The sequence below is a fragment of the Anomaloglossus baeobatrachus genome, chromosome 9, assembly GCF_048569485.1.
Source record: "Anomaloglossus baeobatrachus isolate aAnoBae1 chromosome 9, aAnoBae1.hap1, whole genome shotgun sequence".
NCBI classification, from domain to species: domain Eukaryota; kingdom Metazoa; phylum Chordata; class Amphibia; order Anura; family Aromobatidae; genus Anomaloglossus; species Anomaloglossus baeobatrachus.
In genome coordinates, this window is record NC_134361.1 from 231,108,586 (window position 1) to 231,128,672 (window position 20,087).

Sequence of the window (20,087 nt, forward strand, 5' to 3'; positions counted from 1 at the left end):
GACGGGCGATATACATATATTTATGAATATATGTACTCCAGTCTATGAATCAATCTCCATAAACTCACTATTTTACAGAAGGTGACACTTGTAGCCCATGTCCTGGAGACGTCTGTGTGCGGTGACTCTAGAAGCACTGACTCCAGCAGCATCCACTCCTTGTGAATATCACCCACATTCCAGAATGGCCTTTTCTTAACAATCCTATCAAGGCTGCGGTTTCCCGGCTGCTTCTGCACCTTTTTCTACCGCACTTTTTCCTTTCACTCAACTTTTCATTAATATTCTTGGATACAGCACTCTGAACAGCCAGATTCTATAGCAATGACCTTTTGTGTCTTACCCTCCTTGTGGAGCGTGTCAATGACTGCCTTCTGGACATCTGTCAATCAGCAGTCTTCCCCATGACTGTGTAGCCTACTGAACCAGACTAAGGGACCATTTTAAACACTTAAAAAGCCTTTGCAGGTGTTTTGTGTTAATTATTCTAATTTCCTGAGATGATGACTTTTGGGTTTTCATTGGCTGTAAGCCATAATCATCAACATTAACAGAAATAAACACTTGAAATAGATCCCTCTGTGTGTAATGACTCTATATAATATATAGGAATAGATCCCTCTGTGTGTAATGATTCTATATAATATATAGGAATAGATCCCTCTGTGTGTAATGGCTCTATATAATATATAGGAATAGATCCCTCTGTGTGTAATGACTATATAATATATAGGAATAGATCCCTCTGTGTGTAATGACTATATAATATACAGAAATAGATCCCTTTGTGTGTAATGACTCTATATAATATATAGGAATAGATCCCTCTGTGTGTAATGACTCTATATAATATATAGGAATAGATCCCTCTGTGTGTAATGACTCTATATAATATATAGGAATAGATCCCTTTGTGTGTAGACTCTATATAATATATAGGAATAGATCCCTCTGTGTGTAATGACTCTATAATATATAGGAATAGATCCCTCTGTGTGTAATGACTCTATATAATATATAGGAATAGATCCCTCTGTGTGTAATGACTCTTTATAATATATAGGAATAGAGCCCTCTGTGTGTGTAATGACTCTATATAATATATAGGAATAGATCCTTCTGTGTGTAATGCCTCTATATTATAGGAATAGATCCCTCTGTGTGTAACGACTCTATATAATATATAGGAATAGATTTTTCTGTGTAGAATGACTCTATATAATATATAGGAATAGATTTTTCTGTGTGTAATGACTCTATATAATATATAGGAATAGATCCCTCTGTGTGTAATGACTCTATATAATATATAGGAATAGATTTTTCTGTGTAGAATGACTCTATATAATATATAGGAATAGATTTTTCTGTGTAGAATGACTCTATATACTATATAGGAATAGATTTTTCTGTGTAGAATGACTCTATATTATAGGAAATAGATTTTTCTGTGTAGAATGACTCTATATAATATATAGGAATAGATTTTTCTGTGTAGAATGACTCTATATAATATATAGGAATAGATCCCTCTGTGTAGAATGACTCTATATAATATATAGGAATAGATCCCTCTGTGTGTAATGGCTCTATATACTATATAGGAATAGATCCCTCTGTGTGTAATGACTCTATATAATATATAGGAATATGTCCCTGTGTGTAATGACTCTATATAATATATAGGAATAGATTTTTCTGTGTAGAATGACTCTATATTATAGGAATAGATTTTTCTGTGTAGAATGACTCTATATAATATATAGGAATAGATTTTTCTGTGTAGAATGACTCTATATACGATATAGGAATAGACAGCTGTACTCCGAGCTCTGGCAGCCGTCCTCCCCTCCTTCTATCACTCCTCCTGCTTCCTTTCCTCCCTCCAGTGCTCAGGCTCAGTCTTCGGTGCAGGCGTCCTCCTTGTAGCAGCCGCGATGGAACGCCCGGTGTTCCTGATGTTTGTGTTCTACAGCACTCTGCTGCTCCTGAAGATGTTCCTCCTGGCTGTCATCACAGGCCAAATCCGGCTGCGGAAAAAAGTAAGTCCTACTTTCACAAACGCAGCAGATTTTGGGTGAATTGGGTTGGAAAAAGTTAAGCTTCGTTCCCTGCAGCCCGTGTGCTCCTTGCACCCCGGTCACACTGTGCAGCAGGGGTGCGTGTTTCTGCTTCAGCGGCATGTGGCGGAACGTATTATTGTATTGGGGCGAACAGTTGGCGAGTAAGTGGTTAATGGTTTTGGGCTCCATGACAGGCAATTGTTAGCACCAAAGTGTGAAAGGGAAAGGGATCAGGTGATGATTGATGGGGGGGGGGGGGGGGGGCTGGAGCCCAAGAGTTAACTCCTTACTGACATGTGCATTTAAAGGGATTGTCCATAATCACATGAAATAGGGTTTAAAAAGGCACTAGGCTTGAGAATGGCCGGGGTCTCTTCTTCATCCTTTTATATAGCGCTAACATATTCCGCAGCGCTTTACAGACATCAGCAACACTGTCCCCATTGGGACTCGCAATCTAAATTACCTAGTGTGGGGGGAAACCTCAGAACCCGGAGGAAACCCCCGCAAACACGGGGAGAACATACAAATTCCTTGCGCTAACCACTGAGCCGCCGCAAGATGGCCATGGTAACCACTGAGCCGCCGCAAGATGGCCATGGTAACCACTGAGGCGCCAGAAGCCTGCCGCACTAACCACTGAGCCACTGTGCTGCCGGTATTGCAGCTCCAATGCATTTAAAGGGGTTGTCTTGGTATATTGTGATGGACAACCCCTTTAAGTGGATGGTACTGATCAGATGCGGCCTATAAACCAGGATGGCGCTGTCTGTTTGAAGAATGCCTCAACAATAGGCTGATGACATGGTACCCTGCTGCAGGGAACCGGGCAGCAAGTGGTTAATTTCCCTGCAGTGCCTCCGCAGGAGAAATAAAGCATTACATGGTAACCAGTGGTGTAACTAGAGTTTGATGGGCCCCGTGGTGCAAAGTTTGAACCTGCTCCCCCCCTCCACGTACACCGTCCGACACTCGGGGTACAGAATAATGACACTTGGCTCTTATCCTCAGCACCCAGGTTTCCCATGATCTGAAATCCCTCTATCAGCACCCAGCATTCCTATGTTCTGATATCCATCTTGTCCTCGGCACCCAGCTTTCCCATATCAGAGCATGGAAAAGCTGGGTGCTGAGAGATGTATAGCAGAGTATGGGAAAGCTGGGTGCTGAGGGATGTATAGCAGAGCATGGGAAAGCTGGGTGCTGAGAGATGTATAGAAGAGCATGGGACAGCGGGGTGCTGAGGGATGTATAGCAGAGCATGGGAAAGCTGGGTGCTGAGGGATGTATAGCAGAGCATGGGAAAGCTGGGTGCTGAGAGATGTATAGCAGAGCATGGGAAAGCTGGGTGCTGAGAGATGTATAGCAGAGCATGGGAAAGCTGGGTGCTGAGAGATGTATAGCAGAGCATGGGAAAGCTGGGTGCTGAGGGATGTATAGCAGAGCATGGGAAAGCTGGGTGCTGAGGGATGTATAGCAGAGCATGGGAAAGCTGGGTGCTGAGATATGTACAGCAGAGCATGGGAAAGCTGGGTGCTGAGAGATGTATAGCAGAGCATGGGAAAGCTGGGTGCTGAGGGATGTATAGCAGAGCATGGGAAAGCTGGGTGCTGAGGGATGTATAGCAGAGCATGGGAAAGCTGGGTGCTGAGGGATGTATAGCAGAGCATGGGAAAGCTGGGTGCTGAGATATGTACAGCAGAGCATGGGAAAGCTGGGTGCTGAGAGATGTATAGCAGAGCATGGGAAAGCTGGGTGCTGAGGGATGTATAGCAGAGCATGGGAAAGCTGGGTGCTGAGAGATGTATAGCAGAGCATGGGAAAGCTGGGTGCTGAGAGATGTACAGCAGAGCATGGGAAAGCTGGGTGCTGAGAGATGTACAGCAGAGCATGGGAAAGCTGGGTGCTGAGAGATGTACAGCAGAGCATGGGAAAGCTGGGTGCTGAGGGATGTATAGCAGAGCATGGGAAAGCTGGGTGCTGAGAGATGTACAGCAGAGCATGGAAAAGCTGGGTGCTGAGAGATGTAAAGCAGAGCATGGGAAAGCTGGGTGCTGAGAGATGTACAGCAGAGCATGGGAAAGCTGGGTGCTGAGAGATGTATAGCAGAGCATGGGAAAGCTGGGTGCTGAGAGATGTATAGCAGAGCATGGGAAAGCTGGGTGCTGAGAGATGTGCAGCAGAGCATGGGAAAGCTGGGTGCTGAGAGATGTATAGCAAAGCATGGGAAAGCTGGGTGCTGAGAGATGTATAGCAGAGCATGGGAAAGCTGGGTGCTGAGAGATGTATAGCAGAGCATGGGAAAGCTGGGTGCTGAGAGATGTACAGCAGAGCATGGGAAAGCTGGGTGCTGAGGGAAAGAGCCTTTTTCCCTCAGCACAAAACGTTCCCATCCCGATTGTATCTTTTTCCCCCCTCATATATAGTTCTCCAAATACTATAATGGCCCCCACATAGCCTTCCATATAGTATAAAGGGTCCCACATAACCCTAATTATATTAATTATATTAGAATGCACCCCGATAGGCCTCCATATATTATAATGCACCCCGATAGGCCTCCATGTTTTATAATCCATCCCCATAGTCCATGTGTAAGGTAGCCCCCATAGTCCTCCATATATTATAATGTAGCCCCATAAACCTTCATATTGTATTAGGCAGCCTCATACTACTCTATGTATAATGCACCCCTATATTCCATGATTAAGGTGTCCTTCATGTTGTATAATGTATCCCAATAGAACGCCATGTATAATGCAGCCCCACAGACCTCCATGTATAATGCAGCCCTATAGTCCATGTATAAGGTGTCTTTCATATTGTATAGTGCAGCCAGCCCCCCTAGGCCTCCATGTATAGTGCAGCCAGCCCCCCCTAGGCCTCCATGTATAGTGCAGCCAGCCCCCCCTAGGCCTCCATGTATAGTGCAGCAAGCCCCCCTAGGTCTCCATGTATAGTGCAGCCAGCCCCCCTAGGTCTCCATGTATAGTGCAGCCAGCCCCCCTAGGTCTCCATGTATAGTGCAGCCAGCCCCCCCTAGGCCTCCATGTATAGTGCAGCCTGCCCCCCCTAGGCCTCCATGTATAGTGCAGCCAGCCCCCCCTAGGCCTCCATGTATAGTGCAGCAAGCCCCCCTAGGCCTCCATGTATAGTGCAGCCAGCCCCCCTAGGCCTCCATGTATAGTGCAGCCAGCCCCCCTAGGCCTCCATGTATAGTGCAGCCAGCCCCCCTAGGTCTCCATGTATAGTGCAGCCAGCCCCCCTAGGTCTCCATGTATAGTGCAGCCAGCCCCCCTAGGTCTCCATGTATAGTGCAGCCAGCCCCCCTAGGTCTCCATGTATAGTGCAGCCAGCCCCCCCTAGGCCTCCATGTATAGTGCAGCCAGCCCCCCCTAGGCCTCCATGTATAGTGCAGCAAGCCCCCCTAGGCCTCCATGTATAGTGCAGCCAGCCCCCCTAGGCCTCCATGTATAGTGCAGCCAGCCCCCCTATGCCTCCATGTATAGTGCAGCCAGCCCCCCTAGGCCTCCATGTATAGTGCAGCCAGCCCCCCTAGGCCTCCATGTATAGTGCAGCCAGCCCCCCTATGCCTCCATGTATAGTGCAGCCAGCCCCCCTAGGCCTCCATGTATAGTGCAGCCAGCCCCCCATGTATAATGCAGCCCCCCAGGCCTCTGGCCACCGTGTACTCACCTCTCCATGTATCACTGCTGCTCTGTCCTCACCTCTCTCCTCATTCCCCTGCTGCTCTGTCCTCACCTCTCTCCTCATTTCCCTGCTGCTCTGTCCTCACCTCTCTCCTCATTCCCCTGCTGCTCTGTCCTCACCTCTCCATGTTTCACCGCTGCTCTGTCCTCACCTCTCTCCTCATTCCCCTGCTGCTCTGTCCTCACCTCTCTCCTCATTCCCCTGCTGCTCTGTCCTCACCTCTCTCCTTATTCCCCTGCTGCTCTGTCCTCACCTCTCTCCTCATTCCCCTGCTGCTCTGTCCTCACCTCTCTCCTTATTTCCCTGCTGCTCTGTCCTCACCTCTCTCCTTATTTCCCTGCTGCTCTGTCCTCACCTCTCTCCTCATTCCCCTGCTGCTCTGTCCTCACCTCTCTCCTTATTCCCCTGCTGCTCTGTCCTCACCTCTCTCCTCATTCCCCTGCTGTTCTGTCCTCATCCTTCTGTCCTGCGCTCTGCATGCCTCAGCACAGCAGTTGCACAGGAGTGACATCACCGCGCAGCCACAGGGGGAGAATGATGGAGCATCGAGCAGCACGGGCCGCTTGATGCTTCATCATTGCTGTGTGCAATGACGGGTGAGGGGGCCCCAGTGCGACCGCCGCTGACACCAGACCCTCCTGAGTCACTTGTTATATAGCGGCCACATGGTCTGCGACATAAGAGCGCAGCTCCTCTCCCCCACAAGAGGAGCCGGCTGCTGATCTGCAGAGGGAGCCACTAACCTGCCGGGCCCGGTCACAATGGCGACCTCGGTAGTTACACCCCTGATGGTAACTATATAATTGCTCAGTTCCCTGGAGATTGATGCTCATTTGCTTTTTCCTATAAGTACTGGGACATGGGGGTTATCTGAGCATAGGTCTTTTATGACCTATCAATAGCAAATTGACACCCAGAGCCGCCACTGATCAGGTTCTTTGCTCTGCTGGTGGCTGGATCCGATGCGATATGCTAATGACCCTTGGCTCCTGTTCTGCTGCAAGCGTGAGCCAAGTGTCATGTCACTGTGATCTGATCCGGCGATTGGATCACAGCTGTGGAGGTGAGGGAGGGATTAATCTCCCCCTCTCCTCCATTGCCAGCTGATGCAATTATCACACTGCACTCCGGTGTCATCTGAGTGCAGTGAGATGTTTCACTCGCACCCATAGACTTTTATGGGTGAGAGTGAATACGGATCTGAGTGTCATGCCACTGTGATCTGATCCCGAGATTGAATCACAGCTGTGGAAGAGAGGGAGGGAGTAATAACCCCATCTCCTCTGCTGCCAGCTGATGTGATTTATCGCACTGCACTCCAGTGTCATCCGAGTGCAGTATAATGTTTCACTCCCGCCCATAGACTTGTATGGGTGAGAGTGAATACGGATCCGAGTGTCGTGCTACTGTGATCTGATCCTGTGATCGGATCACAGCTGCGGAGGAGAGGGAGGGATAAATCTCCCCATGTCCTCCATTGCAAGCTGATGCGATTATCACACTGCACTCCGGTGTCATCCAAGTGCAGTGCGATGTTTCACTCCCACCCATAGACTTGTATGGGTGCGAGTGTTTTGTCGGTCCGATTAGTCCTGAGAAAATGTTCTTGGGTACTGCAGCACAGAAATGGACACTTTGAGCAGCTCTTTCAGAATATTTCACACCTGGCCGCCACCACAATATAAACCTGATTGGTGGGGGCGCCGGGTATCTGAACATCACCAAACCCCTTTAAGGGTGTATCCACATAGTATATTGTGCATTTGAAAAATAAGCAAACTTTTTCATTTTTTATTTATTTTTTTTATGCAAATTTGGTTACACCCTTTAAGTATAAAGAATAATAAGCTGACAACACTGATGAATGACATCCCGAGTTGTCGGAACGGAAACACCGGCTCAGTGACCTCAGATGTCCCCTTGCAAACAGGAATATCCAGACTATAATGGTATTTTGCGCATTGTTGGTGAGATTACAGGCTGCGCAGCGCTTGTCTCAGTGACAGCCGGTGGAGGAGACAGCACAGGCCCCGGGAGCTGCCATTGTCCGTGTGACAGGCTCATGGTGCGTCAGATCGTTCAGGGCATTGTACATCACCTCAATGGATCTTTGCTGTAGCATTAGTACATGATCCGTGTCTTCCACACCCAGTGTACACAGCGCCGAGCACACGGTCAGGTTACATCTGCTGAACGCTGGATCTGGAGGCATTAGGCGGAGAGTTATGTGGAGGAAGAATTGGGTCAGCCTCTGGTAATAAAAACCCTATAGAAATAGACACGACTGGGACAGCTGCAGTCTGGCTCATCACTTTTAAAGGGGGTTGTCTTATTTTGGTAAATGGTATATAATTGCAAAGTGCTTGTAAAAACGAGCAACTTTGCAATGTACATCTTATTACAAATCCGCTCCATTATCTAAAACAAGGGGGATTTGTAATTTTATTGTCACGATTCCTCTGTGCAGAGCATCTTGCACACAGGTGATTGTTGTGAATACATTTGAATTAGGTTCCAGTTTGGGGCTCTCTCTTGTGGTCAGTGCTGGTAATGCAGTTGACTTGCTGAATGGGAAACAGCCAGCTGAGGAGGATTGGCAATCAGGACATTCAAATTGGGCCTATATAACTGAGTAGTTTCCTCCTGTTCCTTGCCGGTGCTCAATGTATCTCCTGTGTGCTAAGGACATTCTGAAACCAGCCCTTTTCTCTGAGTCTACCAGAACTCCTCTCAGATAAGTTGATCTTTGTACCTCTGCTTATGGTTTTCACTTTCTTGTTATTTTGCCTGTGTGGAGTTCTTGGTGGAGTTGGATCATTCACTGCTGGGAGTATCTGTGTACCTTGCTCCATGTTCTGCTATGTATGGTGTTTTGTCATGTTTGGTACTACATTCAGCCCCTCCTCTATATCAGTGTTTTTCTTGGATCTCTGTAACATCAGAGTACTGATATAGTGGGGGAGAGCCTGTGTCGGCTCAGTATTTTTCCATATCAGGCGTGCTGGTATTTACTACGGTTTTTGCGGCTGCAAACAGTGCTCTTTCCTATCCTTTCCCTATGCAGATAGTTTGGGCCTCATCTTTGCTGAATCTGTTCTCTAGCTACATATTGTGTTTTCCTATATCACCGTAGTCTTTACATGTGGGGGGCTATCTATATCTTTGGGGACTGCTCCAACGCAGATTAGCTTTTCTAATATTTCTCTCTGTAAAAATATTTCGTTTTCCAGCTGTGTCGAGGCGACCAGGTCATCGTAGGCTCGTCCCACTGCTACTTCTAGTTGTGTGTCAGTATTAGGCCTGGAGTCTGTTAAGGTTCCAGCCACTCTGGTTATTTTTTGGGTTTCCGAGTTTTTGTCCTTTTTCTGATCCTCCTCGGTCACTGAATCATAACAGGTGATGCTCTGCTGCGCCTTCCTAAACTTCAGAACCGGCAGTGACATGTTTCCTTTGTGCAGAGCTTTTTGAATTTGGAGATGCTCTGCTGTGTTTCTGATCTTCTTTGTAATTGCTCTGCATCTTTACTGAGCATGCGCTCCCAGAACCTCGCCAGTCGAACTTTCTGGTTCTGTAGTTATGCTATTGACCTGTGTTTCTGCATGTGTTCTGATCTTTGTTTCTTGACCCCAGACTGTTGATTGACCCCCTCTTTACCCACTCCCTGTTCTGGTCGTGACCTCCTGGCTTCTGACCTCAGACCGTTACCTGACCACATTTCTGTCTGTTCCCTGTTCTTGTTGTTTCCTCCTGGCTTCTGACCTCAGACTGTTACCTGACCACGTCTCTGTCTGCTCCCTGAATCTAATATGTACTCTCTTGGAATTCTGACCCTCGGCCTGTTACTTGACTGTGTTTCTACTTACTTCCTGTGTCCTCCTGCCTGACCCCAGCTTGCCTGACTACCCTTTCGTCTATACTCTCCGTATGTAGTGACTAGCATCACATCTATTATTTACAGATTGTTGCTTAGGCTGCCCGGCTACCTCTGCAGTCTCAGTAGTGGCCTGGTTTGCTCTAAAGCTGGCTTCCTGCTCACTGTAGTCACTGACTACTTTCCTGCTCAGTGGTGACTGACCGACTACACCTGCTTGTGACTTCAGGTGCGGCACATCAACAGAGAAGCTCTTGCTCTTCCGGGCTGCTCTGTTGACAGGCCTGACTGCTGATTGACAGCCATACATCCATGGTTGGGCAGCAGGGACCTAGCTGTCAGTCAGCATGACATCGGTGGAAGCATCTGTGCTGGCAGAGGTCGTCATGGAGTGTTAAAGTACAGTCCTGGAGAGTGGCGACATATCATTAGTGCAACCTCACAAGGGCCGGTAAGGGGGCCATTTCCACCTCTAAATTAGGTATAATTGCGCATAATGATGAGCTATTGGGCTGCAAAGGTCTTGCTCAGGGGCCCTCTTGTTTCTGTGTCCGCCATTGGTCCTAGATCACTAACCCATTGGCCCAAATGTGACTGCGATGGCATAAGGCTTTCATAGCAATAGTGTGTGTATAATACAGTTATTTCGTTTTTCTGCCTATATGTCAGTCATATACAAAAGACAGCTGCTGTCTCTTCCGACTCCCCCACACACTGGAATCCTTGCTCTGCCGATCGCGCCTATATCCTTTGAGGGCAGCTGCAAGACTCCTCTGTTAGCGGCTTATCTCCCACCAAAGGGCCAAATCCTTCTCTGCTTGGACATCCTCTGTTGGGCGATTCAGGCGGCCCCCATATACAATTGATGGTTGGTTGAAGCAGGTGGGCTCGGCTTTTATCTAATGTTGTCCCGCTAGATACGGGGAAGTACCAAGCGAAAGGGAAGGGAAACCCTGTGTCTAGGGAAGGGTGAGATGGTGACCCCCTGACCAAACCTACCGCTGGGCCATGCACCGAGCAGGATACCTGACCCTAGCTGACCATGAAACAGGCCGTAGGTAAGAAACGGATGGGATGAGCGCTTAGTCAACCCACTAAGCTCTAAAGAAGACACAAGGATAACAAAAAGGGAGGAAAGTAAACAAATAACTTATCTCCAGATGACTCAGGGAGAGGAACTGCAAGAACATCAAAGTTTCTCCAGATGAATACAAGCCGCCTGCTCGCACTGAAGACTTGTTAAGGGTGTTAGACCTATCACCAGCACCGACAAGAAGGGAATAAGAGAATTTAAGGACAAAAAGGGAAGTGCTAATGAAAAGGGCGAGGAGCTCTGTAGGGTCCTAAAGGGAAAGAGATGAAAACCAAGCAGAGGAGATACATAGCAAATCATATACACCAAGCAGGAATAATAGAAAGTCAGGGAGCAGTTTGTGTAGCCAAGCACTGCGACCTTCTATAGTGTCAGGGCCGGGAGGACTGGTAGGCCCAGGAGGTGGATCCACTGGACCATGCACCCCACTGGAGGGCAGGGTACACGGCAGCCGGAGCACTGGCGTGGCAGGGACAGGTATAACCAGGTCACCAGGGTCAGGGAATTCTTTAGGACAGTAATGTAAACAGTCACAGGTACCAGGGAGCAAAGACAAAAAGTCAGCAGGACACGGCACCAGGGGGCCAGAGCACCTAGCTCATAAGACTAGCTACAAGACACGTTGATCAGGCCCCGCCCACATGGAGAGGCCGGTCTTATATACCCAGCACAGCCTCGGGTGATTTCCTGCTGCAGGTGTGCTGGGCCTATAAGACCAGGAGAGTGGGCGCGGCCCGGTCCTATACAGAACCATGTGGCTAAGACTCAGAGTCAGACTCATAAGACCAGGAACAGGACTCAGGGGAGCACGAGCGGGAGCGGCAGCCATGACCGGTGGACACGTGGGCTGGATCAGTGGGTAAGGAGTGGTGCTGGGACACGGGGAGCGTGACAGTACCCCCCCTCTATGCCCCCCCTCCGTGCACAGTACCCCAGGGGCACCCCGGATCGAGTCACCGGATCAGGACCCAACGCAAAGGCGGGGAAGGACCGCTGACCCCGTACCGCCTTCTTGGCCGCACGACGCTTAGCCGATCTACCAGCAATGGCAACGGGGGCGACGGGAAGCGGGGGGAAGACAGAAGCAGGACTGGGGTCGTGGACGACCGGACCGGGCGTCTCGGACCGGGTACAGGACAGTGTCTCATCCTCAGTAGCCGGTGGCATCAACGTCTCAATTGTCAGGGACGGTGGAACGTCGCTGGAGTGCGTAGTCTCCTCTGGTTCCGGTGGCACCACAGGCACAAGTGACAGGAGTTGTGGTACGGCACTGGACTGCGTCGTCACCTCTTCCTCTTCCTGCGGCATAACAGGTTCAGGTGACAGGGGCCGAGGAACGGGCTGTAGGCAGTGGTCATGACACAAGGGCCCCCAGCGAGTAATAGCGCCAGAGCGCCAACTAATGGCAGGGTCATGGAGTTGAAGTCAGGGCAGACCCAGCAGGAGCTCAGGAGCCATTCTTGGGATGACATTGAAGGCAATGGTCTCAGTATGCAAAGTGCCAACCTGGAGTCTCACGGGTTCAGTGGTATACCGGACAGGTTCGTATAGTGGTTTACCATCCACGGAGGCGAACCAGAGGGGCTTGGCAAGCGGGATCACAGGTACCTGGTATCGGTTCACTGCAGACTGGTGTATGAAATTACCCGCTGCCCCAGAATCAATGTGGACCTCTGCTGTGACCCTGATCTTCTCCGTCGTCACCTGGACAGTCTGCGTAACTGGAACGGAGGGGATTCCGGTGCCAAGGGTAGCGGTTCCCACCATCCCTTGGACCCGGGGTCTACCTGGTTTCTCCGGGCAAGAACGGAGCATATGTGAACCATCTCCGCAATAGAAGCACAGGCCCCGGGCGAGTCGTTCTGCACGGCGTTGCTTGGCTTGGTTCAGTTGGTCAACTTGCATGGGTTCTGGAAACACATCACAGGTAGGCAGGGGCAAGGGAGCGGTAGGCCTCTGCGGGGACAAGGCATGACGGGGTGGTCGCTTCTCCCGGAATACCTCTTTGGTTCGCTCCTGGAAACGGAGGTCAATCCAGGTGGCTAAGGATATCAAAGCGTCCAAAGTTCGTGGAACGTCACGGCCGGCTAGTTCGTCTTTGACGCGGCCAGAGAGACCTTCCCAAAAGGCCGCCGTCAAGGCCTCATTGTTCCAGCCCAGCTCAGAGGCGAGCGTGCGGAACTGGATGGCATATTGGCCGACGGTCAGGGTCCCTTGGCGTAGCCGGAGGAGCGTAGAGGTCACTGCTGTAGTACGTCCGGGTTCATCGAAGGTACTTCGGAAAGCTTGCAGGAATTCCCGGATGTCGGTGGTCATTGGATCCTCATTCTCCCACAGGGGGTTAATCCAGGCTAGAGCTTCGCCTTCCAAGTGTGACATCAGGAACGCCACTTTAGCCTGGTCTGAGGCAAACAAGTGCGGGAGCAACTTGAAATGCAGGGAGCACTGGTTCAAGAAGCCGCGGCAGGTATTGGGATCCCCTGCATAGCGAGGCGGAGCAGTGAGGCGGAGTTGCGAGGCCGTGGAGGAAACTGATTCGGACCTGGAGACTGGTTGCTGCGTGGACTCAGACGAGGCGGCGGTCTGCAGCGTATATAACCGGTGGTCCACGGACGCCAGGAACTTCAGCATCCGGTTCAGGGTTTCACGCTGTTGTGCCAGCTCCTGGCGCAGCTCAGCCAGCTCCGATGTTTGTGCTCCAGCGGGATCCATGGCCTGATCAATCTGTCAGGGCCGGGAGGACTGGTGGGCCCAGGAGGTGGATCCACTGGACCTTGCACCCCACCGGAGGGCAGGGTACACTGCAGCCGGAGCACTGGCGTGGCAGGGACAAGTATAACCAGGTCACCAGAGTCACAGAGTTCTTTAGGACAGTAAAGTATACAGGCACAGGTACCAGGGAGCAAAGACAAGAAGTCCGCAGGACACAGCACCAGGGGCCAGAGCACCTCGCTCATAAGACTATGCTACAAGACACGTTGATCAGGCGCCGTCCACATGGAGAGGCCGGTCTTATATACCCAGCACAGCCTCATGTCATCTCCTGCTGCAGGTGTGCTGGGCCTATAAGACCAGGAGAGTGGGCGCGGCCCGGTCCTATACAGAACCATGTGGCTAAGACTCAGAGTCACTCATAAGACCAGGAGCAGGACACAGGAGAGCACGAGCGGCAGCCATGACCGGTGGACACATGGAGTGGATCAGTGGGTAAGGAGTGGTGCTGGGACACGGGGAGCGTGACATATAGCCGGGCACCACTGGACTGTCTGTCACCTGTGACAAATGTCTATGGAGGCTTTAAGAGGTTGAATTAGACTTCCCCGCAACCTCCACAGACTGTCAGATTGGCAAATTAGACAAGTCCCTAGGTAGACCTGATATATGGTTATGGCACTGAAGTAGAGTTGTGGCTTATGTCATTGCTATGCAGGAAACGTGAATAGAGCTGTGTTGCGGTTCCCCTGCGCAGCGGGTTGGCCATGTAACACCCTGTGAAGGGCTCTTCCATCATGCCTCAGAATGGAACAGAGAACATACATTTTGAGTATTCTTGGACAAGTTTTCTCCCATTTTACTACAGGTACTGCAGAAATGCCTACCCAACCCCCACCTATTCCTAGTGTCCACCATTCTGTCGATCTGATGGTGTTCTTGCATTATTTCTAGTCCCCCACTAGGGGGAGCTGACTGATATGTACTTTATAGCTGTCTGAGAACAGTATACACGTGTATGCAATGAGCTCCCCCTAGTGGTGGCTTTAGAGAGCTGCTTTTTAAAGAAAATAATGGCGTTCCTTTAATCCCATGCACCGGGGAGCCTGTAGCATTTTGCATGTTCTCTTCCTATTTTATTTATACCACTGAATATAAACGTTTGACCTGAGGTTTGCTGGAATAATACATTGTTTAATACAACTCTATAAAGTGCAGGATAAACCAGGCGGTGTAATGTTATCCGGGGGAGCGATGATGTGAAAGAAAACAGATGTCAGGGAGGACTGGATTCTCTTCTACCCACGACACTTGTAAAAATAAAAAACACCCTCCAGCAGTCTCCGGGCTGCGCCATCTTCTCTCTACAGTCTAAATACTGTGCTTTTGTGTTGTGCAACTTTGGGAAGGTCACACAGGAAAGCGATGAGTGGGAGACTGATGAGTGGGTACGGGGGTGGGGGGGCGGCTTATGTTATAGGCACTGTGACCGGAATTAAAGGGCAACTTCAGATATTGTCAGTGTGGCCAGGAATAGTGCCGCACACATCCCGAAGAGGAGAAAAAGAGGACATTTTACAAATAGAGGTGATAAATGCTGCATTTTAAGGTTTTAATTCACTCCCATCATGCCTCAGGACTACATAGACCTCATTGTGGGAGGGGCTGACTTCTGTGCTCACTGCCTCCCTCTAGTGGGTAATATATGAACTGCCAGGAGAAGTGACAACTACTGACACTTCTGATTTCTCCAACAAATCTGTTGCTATCCTAGAAGTCTGCGCGGGAACACTAAAGCAGGCCACGCACATTAGATGGCTACCGGCTGAACAATTGTTTGGCCGACCGCTACGTCTCCGTACTTCCCCCCCATACATGGGGAAAATTGAGCCGACTAGTCCTGTATTCTCTACATCAGACCTCTGGCAGCGGCAGATCTTCGAGCTAAATACAGTGTTCTTCCAAAAATAAGACCTACCCCGAAAATCAGCCCTAGCAGGAGTTTGTGGCATTTTCTGCGTAAGGCTTAAATATAAGCCCTAACCTGAAAATAAGCCCTAGTCGTGGTTCAATAATTAAGTGTCCATGCACCTAAAAAAGGTAAAGAATACAGGATAGTTCATTATAGAAAGCAGACACCCCCAAAAGAGAAAATAAAGAAGACCCCGCAATCACACTCACCAGACACTGAACAGGAGATTCTGCGGTGGAGCGTACACCCACAAACGTCAGAACACACACCTATACACGTCAGAACACACACACACATCAGATCGCATGCACACACACCCACCCACACACATCAGATCACATGCACACACACCCACCCACACACATCAGATCACATGCACACACCCACCCACACACATCAGATCACATGCACACACACCCACCCACACACATCAGATCACATGCACACACACCCACCCACACACATCAGATCACATGCACACACACACACACCCACACACATCAGATCGCATGCACACACACCCACCCACACACATCAGATCACATGCACACACACACACACCCACACACATCAGATCACATGCACACACACACACCCACACACATCAGATCACATGCACACACACCCACCCACACACATCAGATCACATGCACACACACCCACCCACACACATCAGATCACATGCACACACACCCACCCACACACATCAGATCACATGCACACACACACACACCCACACACATCAGATCGCATGCACACACACCCACCCACACACATCAGATCACATGCACACACACACACACCCACACACATCAGATCACATGCACACACACCCACCCACACACATCAGATCACATGCACACACACCCACCCACACACATCAGATCACATGCACACACACACACACCCACACACATCAGATCGCATGCACACACACCCACCCACACACATCAGATCACATGCACACACACACACACCCACACACATCAGATCACATGCACACACACACACCCACACACATCAGATCACATGCACACACACACACACCCACCCACACACATCAGATCACATGCACACACACCCACCCACGCACATCAGATCGCATGCACACACACCCACCCACACACATCAGATCGCATGCACACACACCCACCCACACACATCAGATCGCACACACACACACACACACACACATCAGATCACACACACACACACATCAGATCGCGCACACACACACACACACACACACACCCACACACATCAGATCGCACACACACCCACACACACACACACATCAGATTGCATGCACACACCCACACACACACACCCACACACATCAGCTCGCATGCACACACCCACCCACACACATCAGATCGCATGCACACACACCCACCCACACCAGATCGCATGCACACACACCCACCCACACACATCAGGTCGCACACACACACACACATCAGATCACACACACACACAAACATCAGATCGCACACACACACACACACACCCACACACATCAGATCGCACACACACCCACACACATCAGCTCGCATGCACACACCCACACACATCAGATCGCATGCACACACCCACACACACACATCAGATCGCATGCACACACACACACCCACACACCCACCCACACACATCAGATCGCATGCACACACACACACCCACACACATCAGATCGCATGCACACACACCCACCCACACACATCAGATCGCATGCACACACACCCACCCACACACATCAGGTCGCACACACACACACACACATCAGATCACACACACACACACATCAGATCGCATGCACACACACACCCCCACACACATCAGATCGCACACACACACACACACCAGATCGCGCACACACACACACATGAGATTGCACGCACACACACATCAGATCGCGCACACACACATCAGATCGCGCACACACACATATCAGATTGCACGCACACCACATTTGGTGTTACAGATTGCTTCTGGCCGTCAGGGGAACCTGGGACACAGTGCAGTGGAGTGCGAGGACCTGCGGTAGAATGTATGAAGGACCTGTGATGGAACGCATCAATGTGTTCCACTGCAGGTCCTCGCGCTGAACTACAGTGCACTGCATACCATCTTCCCCTGCTGACTGCAAGCAATCAATCAGTATCACCGGAATTGGCGTGTGTGGGGATCTCATGTGTGTGAGTGTCGACCAGAAGCAGGGAAGGACCACGTGCAGCATACCTGCTGGTAGCGCCGGCCGCAGACTCAGGAGGACCTGGGAGCCACGCAGATACCCAGGGTCTGATAAGTATGATTCTCTTGTGAAGGGGGGGTCTGCTTTTTTGGGGGGGGGGAAGAACTTTTCCCCAACCATGTGTCCCCCGAGAATAAGCCCTACCCCAAAAATAAGTCCTAGTGCATTTTTTGGGGCAAAAAATAATATAAGATAGTGTCTTAGTTTTGGAGAAACACGACAAGAGCATCAGCCATTGCCGGATCCTTCTCTCCCCAGACATAGTCAGGAAGCCCCCATACAAACCAGATAAGTCCCCAGCTTCAGCCCACCTTGCAAGGTGTATTGGGGTCCTGAAGTATTACCAGCAAACTCGTATTTCTGGCAGTCCCGCTGAATGGAGCGGAGGCTGAGAACCTCCACGCCATTGAAGACTGGCCCATTGTCAGGCGTTTCAAAGCCTTCTTCTCGGGGTCTGACTGCTTATCCCTTGCCCTATTGGGCAGCTTTAAGAAAACCACTTTACATATCACGACAGATTGCAGGCATATATAATGTCTTACGTAGTCCCATCTATGTGGTCTCTACACTGCTCCTCCAACTAACTAAACTTCCAGCTATGTCTCCCCTAAACTATGTGTCCCCTAAACTGCTGCCTCCGTCTCCCCTAAACTGCTGCCTCCGTCTCCCCTGAACTATGTCTCCCCTAAACTGCTGCCTCCGTCTCCCCTGAACTATGTCTCCCCTAAACTGCTGCCTCCGTCTCCCCTAAACTGCTGCCTCCGTCTCCCCTAAACTATGTCTCCCCTAAACTGCTGCCTCCGTCTCCCCTAAACTGCTGCCTCCGTCTCCCCTAAACTATGTCTCCCCTAAACTGCTGCCTCCGTCTCCCCTAAACTATGTCTCCCCTAAACTGCTGCCTCCGTCTCCCCTAAACTGCTGCCTCCGTCTCCACTAAACTGCTGCCTCCGTCTCCCCTAAACCGCTGCCTCTGTCTCCACTAAACTTCCAGCTATGTCTCCCCTGAACTATGTGTCCCCTAAACTGCTGCCTCCGTCTCCCCTAAACTGCTGCCTCCGTCTCCCCTAAACTACTGCCTCCGTCTCCCCTGAACTATGTCTCCCCTAAACTACTGCCTCCGTCTCCCCTGAACTATGTCTCCCCTAAACTGCTGCCTCCGTCTCCCCTGAACTATGTGTCCCCTAAACTGCTGCCTCCGTCTCCACTAAACCGCTGCCTCCGTCTCCCCTAAGCTGCTGCCTCCGTCTCCCCTAAACTGCTGCCTCCGTCTCCACTAAACTGCTGCCTCCGTCTCCCCTAAACTGCTGCCTCCGTCTCCCCTAAACTGCTGCCTCCGTCTCCCCTAAACCGCTGCCTCCGTCTCCCCTAAACCGCTGCCTCCGTCTCCACTAAACTGCTGCCTCTGTCTCCCCTAAACTACTGCCTCCGTCTCCACTAAACTGCTGCCTCCGTCTCCCCTAAACTACTGCCTCCGTCTCCCCTAAGCTGCTGCCTCCGTCTCCCCTAAACTACTGCCTTCGTCTCCCCTAAACTACTGCCTCCGTCTCTTCTAAACTGCTGCCTCCGTCTCCCCTAAACTACTGCCTCCGTCTCCCCTAAACTGCTGCCTCCGTCTCCACTAAACTACTGCCTCCGTCTCCCCTAAACTGCTGCCTCCGTCTCCACTAAACTACTGCCTCCGTCTCCCCTAAACTGCTGCCTCCGTCTCCACTAAACTACTGCCTCCATCTCCCCTAAACTGCTGCCTCCGTCTCCCCTAAACTACTGCCTCCGTCTCCCCTAAACTGCTGCCTCCGTCTCCACTAAACTGCTGCCTCCGTCTCCCCTAAACTGCTGCCTCCGTCTCCCCTAAACTGCTGCCTCCGTCTCCCCTAAACTGCTGCCTCCGTCTCCACTAAACTGCTGCCTCCGTCTCCCCTAAACTGCTGCCTCCGTCTCCACTAAACTGCTGCCTCCGTCTCCCCTAAACTGCTGCCTCCGTCTTCCCTAAACTGCTGCCTCCGTCTCCCCTAAACTGCTGCCTCCGTCTCCCCTAAACCGCTGCCTCCGTCTCCACTAAACTGCTGCCTCCGTCTCCCCTAAACTGCTGCCTCCGTCTCCCCTAAACTGCTGCCTCCGTCTTCCCTAAACTGCTGCCTCCGTCTCCCCTAAACTGCTGCCTCCGTCTCCCCTAAACCGCTGCCTCCGTCTCCACTAAACTGCTGCCTCCGTCTCCCCTAAACTGCTGCCTCCGTCTCCCCTAAACTGCTGCCTCCGTCTTCCCTAAACTGCTGCCTCCGTCTCCCCTAAACTGCTGCCTCCGTCTCCCCTAAACCGCTGCCTCCGTCTCCACTAAACTGCTGCCTCCGTCTCCCCTAAACTGCTGCCTCCGTCTCCCCTAAACTGCTGCCTCCGTCTTCCCTAAACTGCTGCCTCCG

General features: G+C 50.8%; 1 protein-coding gene across 1 annotated transcript in view; it reads left to right on the plus strand.

Annotated features, from left to right (window-relative positions):
• Positions 1–1,897: 1,897 nt before the first annotated feature.
• Positions 1,898–20,087, plus strand: part of PTGES (prostaglandin E synthase) — a 58,907-nt gene continuing 40,717 nt past the window's right edge. The window contains exon 1 of the mRNA XM_075323031.1: positions 1,898–2,042. Within this exon, the coding sequence (XP_075179146.1) occupies positions 1,938–2,042 (105 nt within the window). The 5' untranslated portion in view covers positions 1,898–1,937. The remainder of the gene's footprint in view (positions 2,043–20,087) is intronic.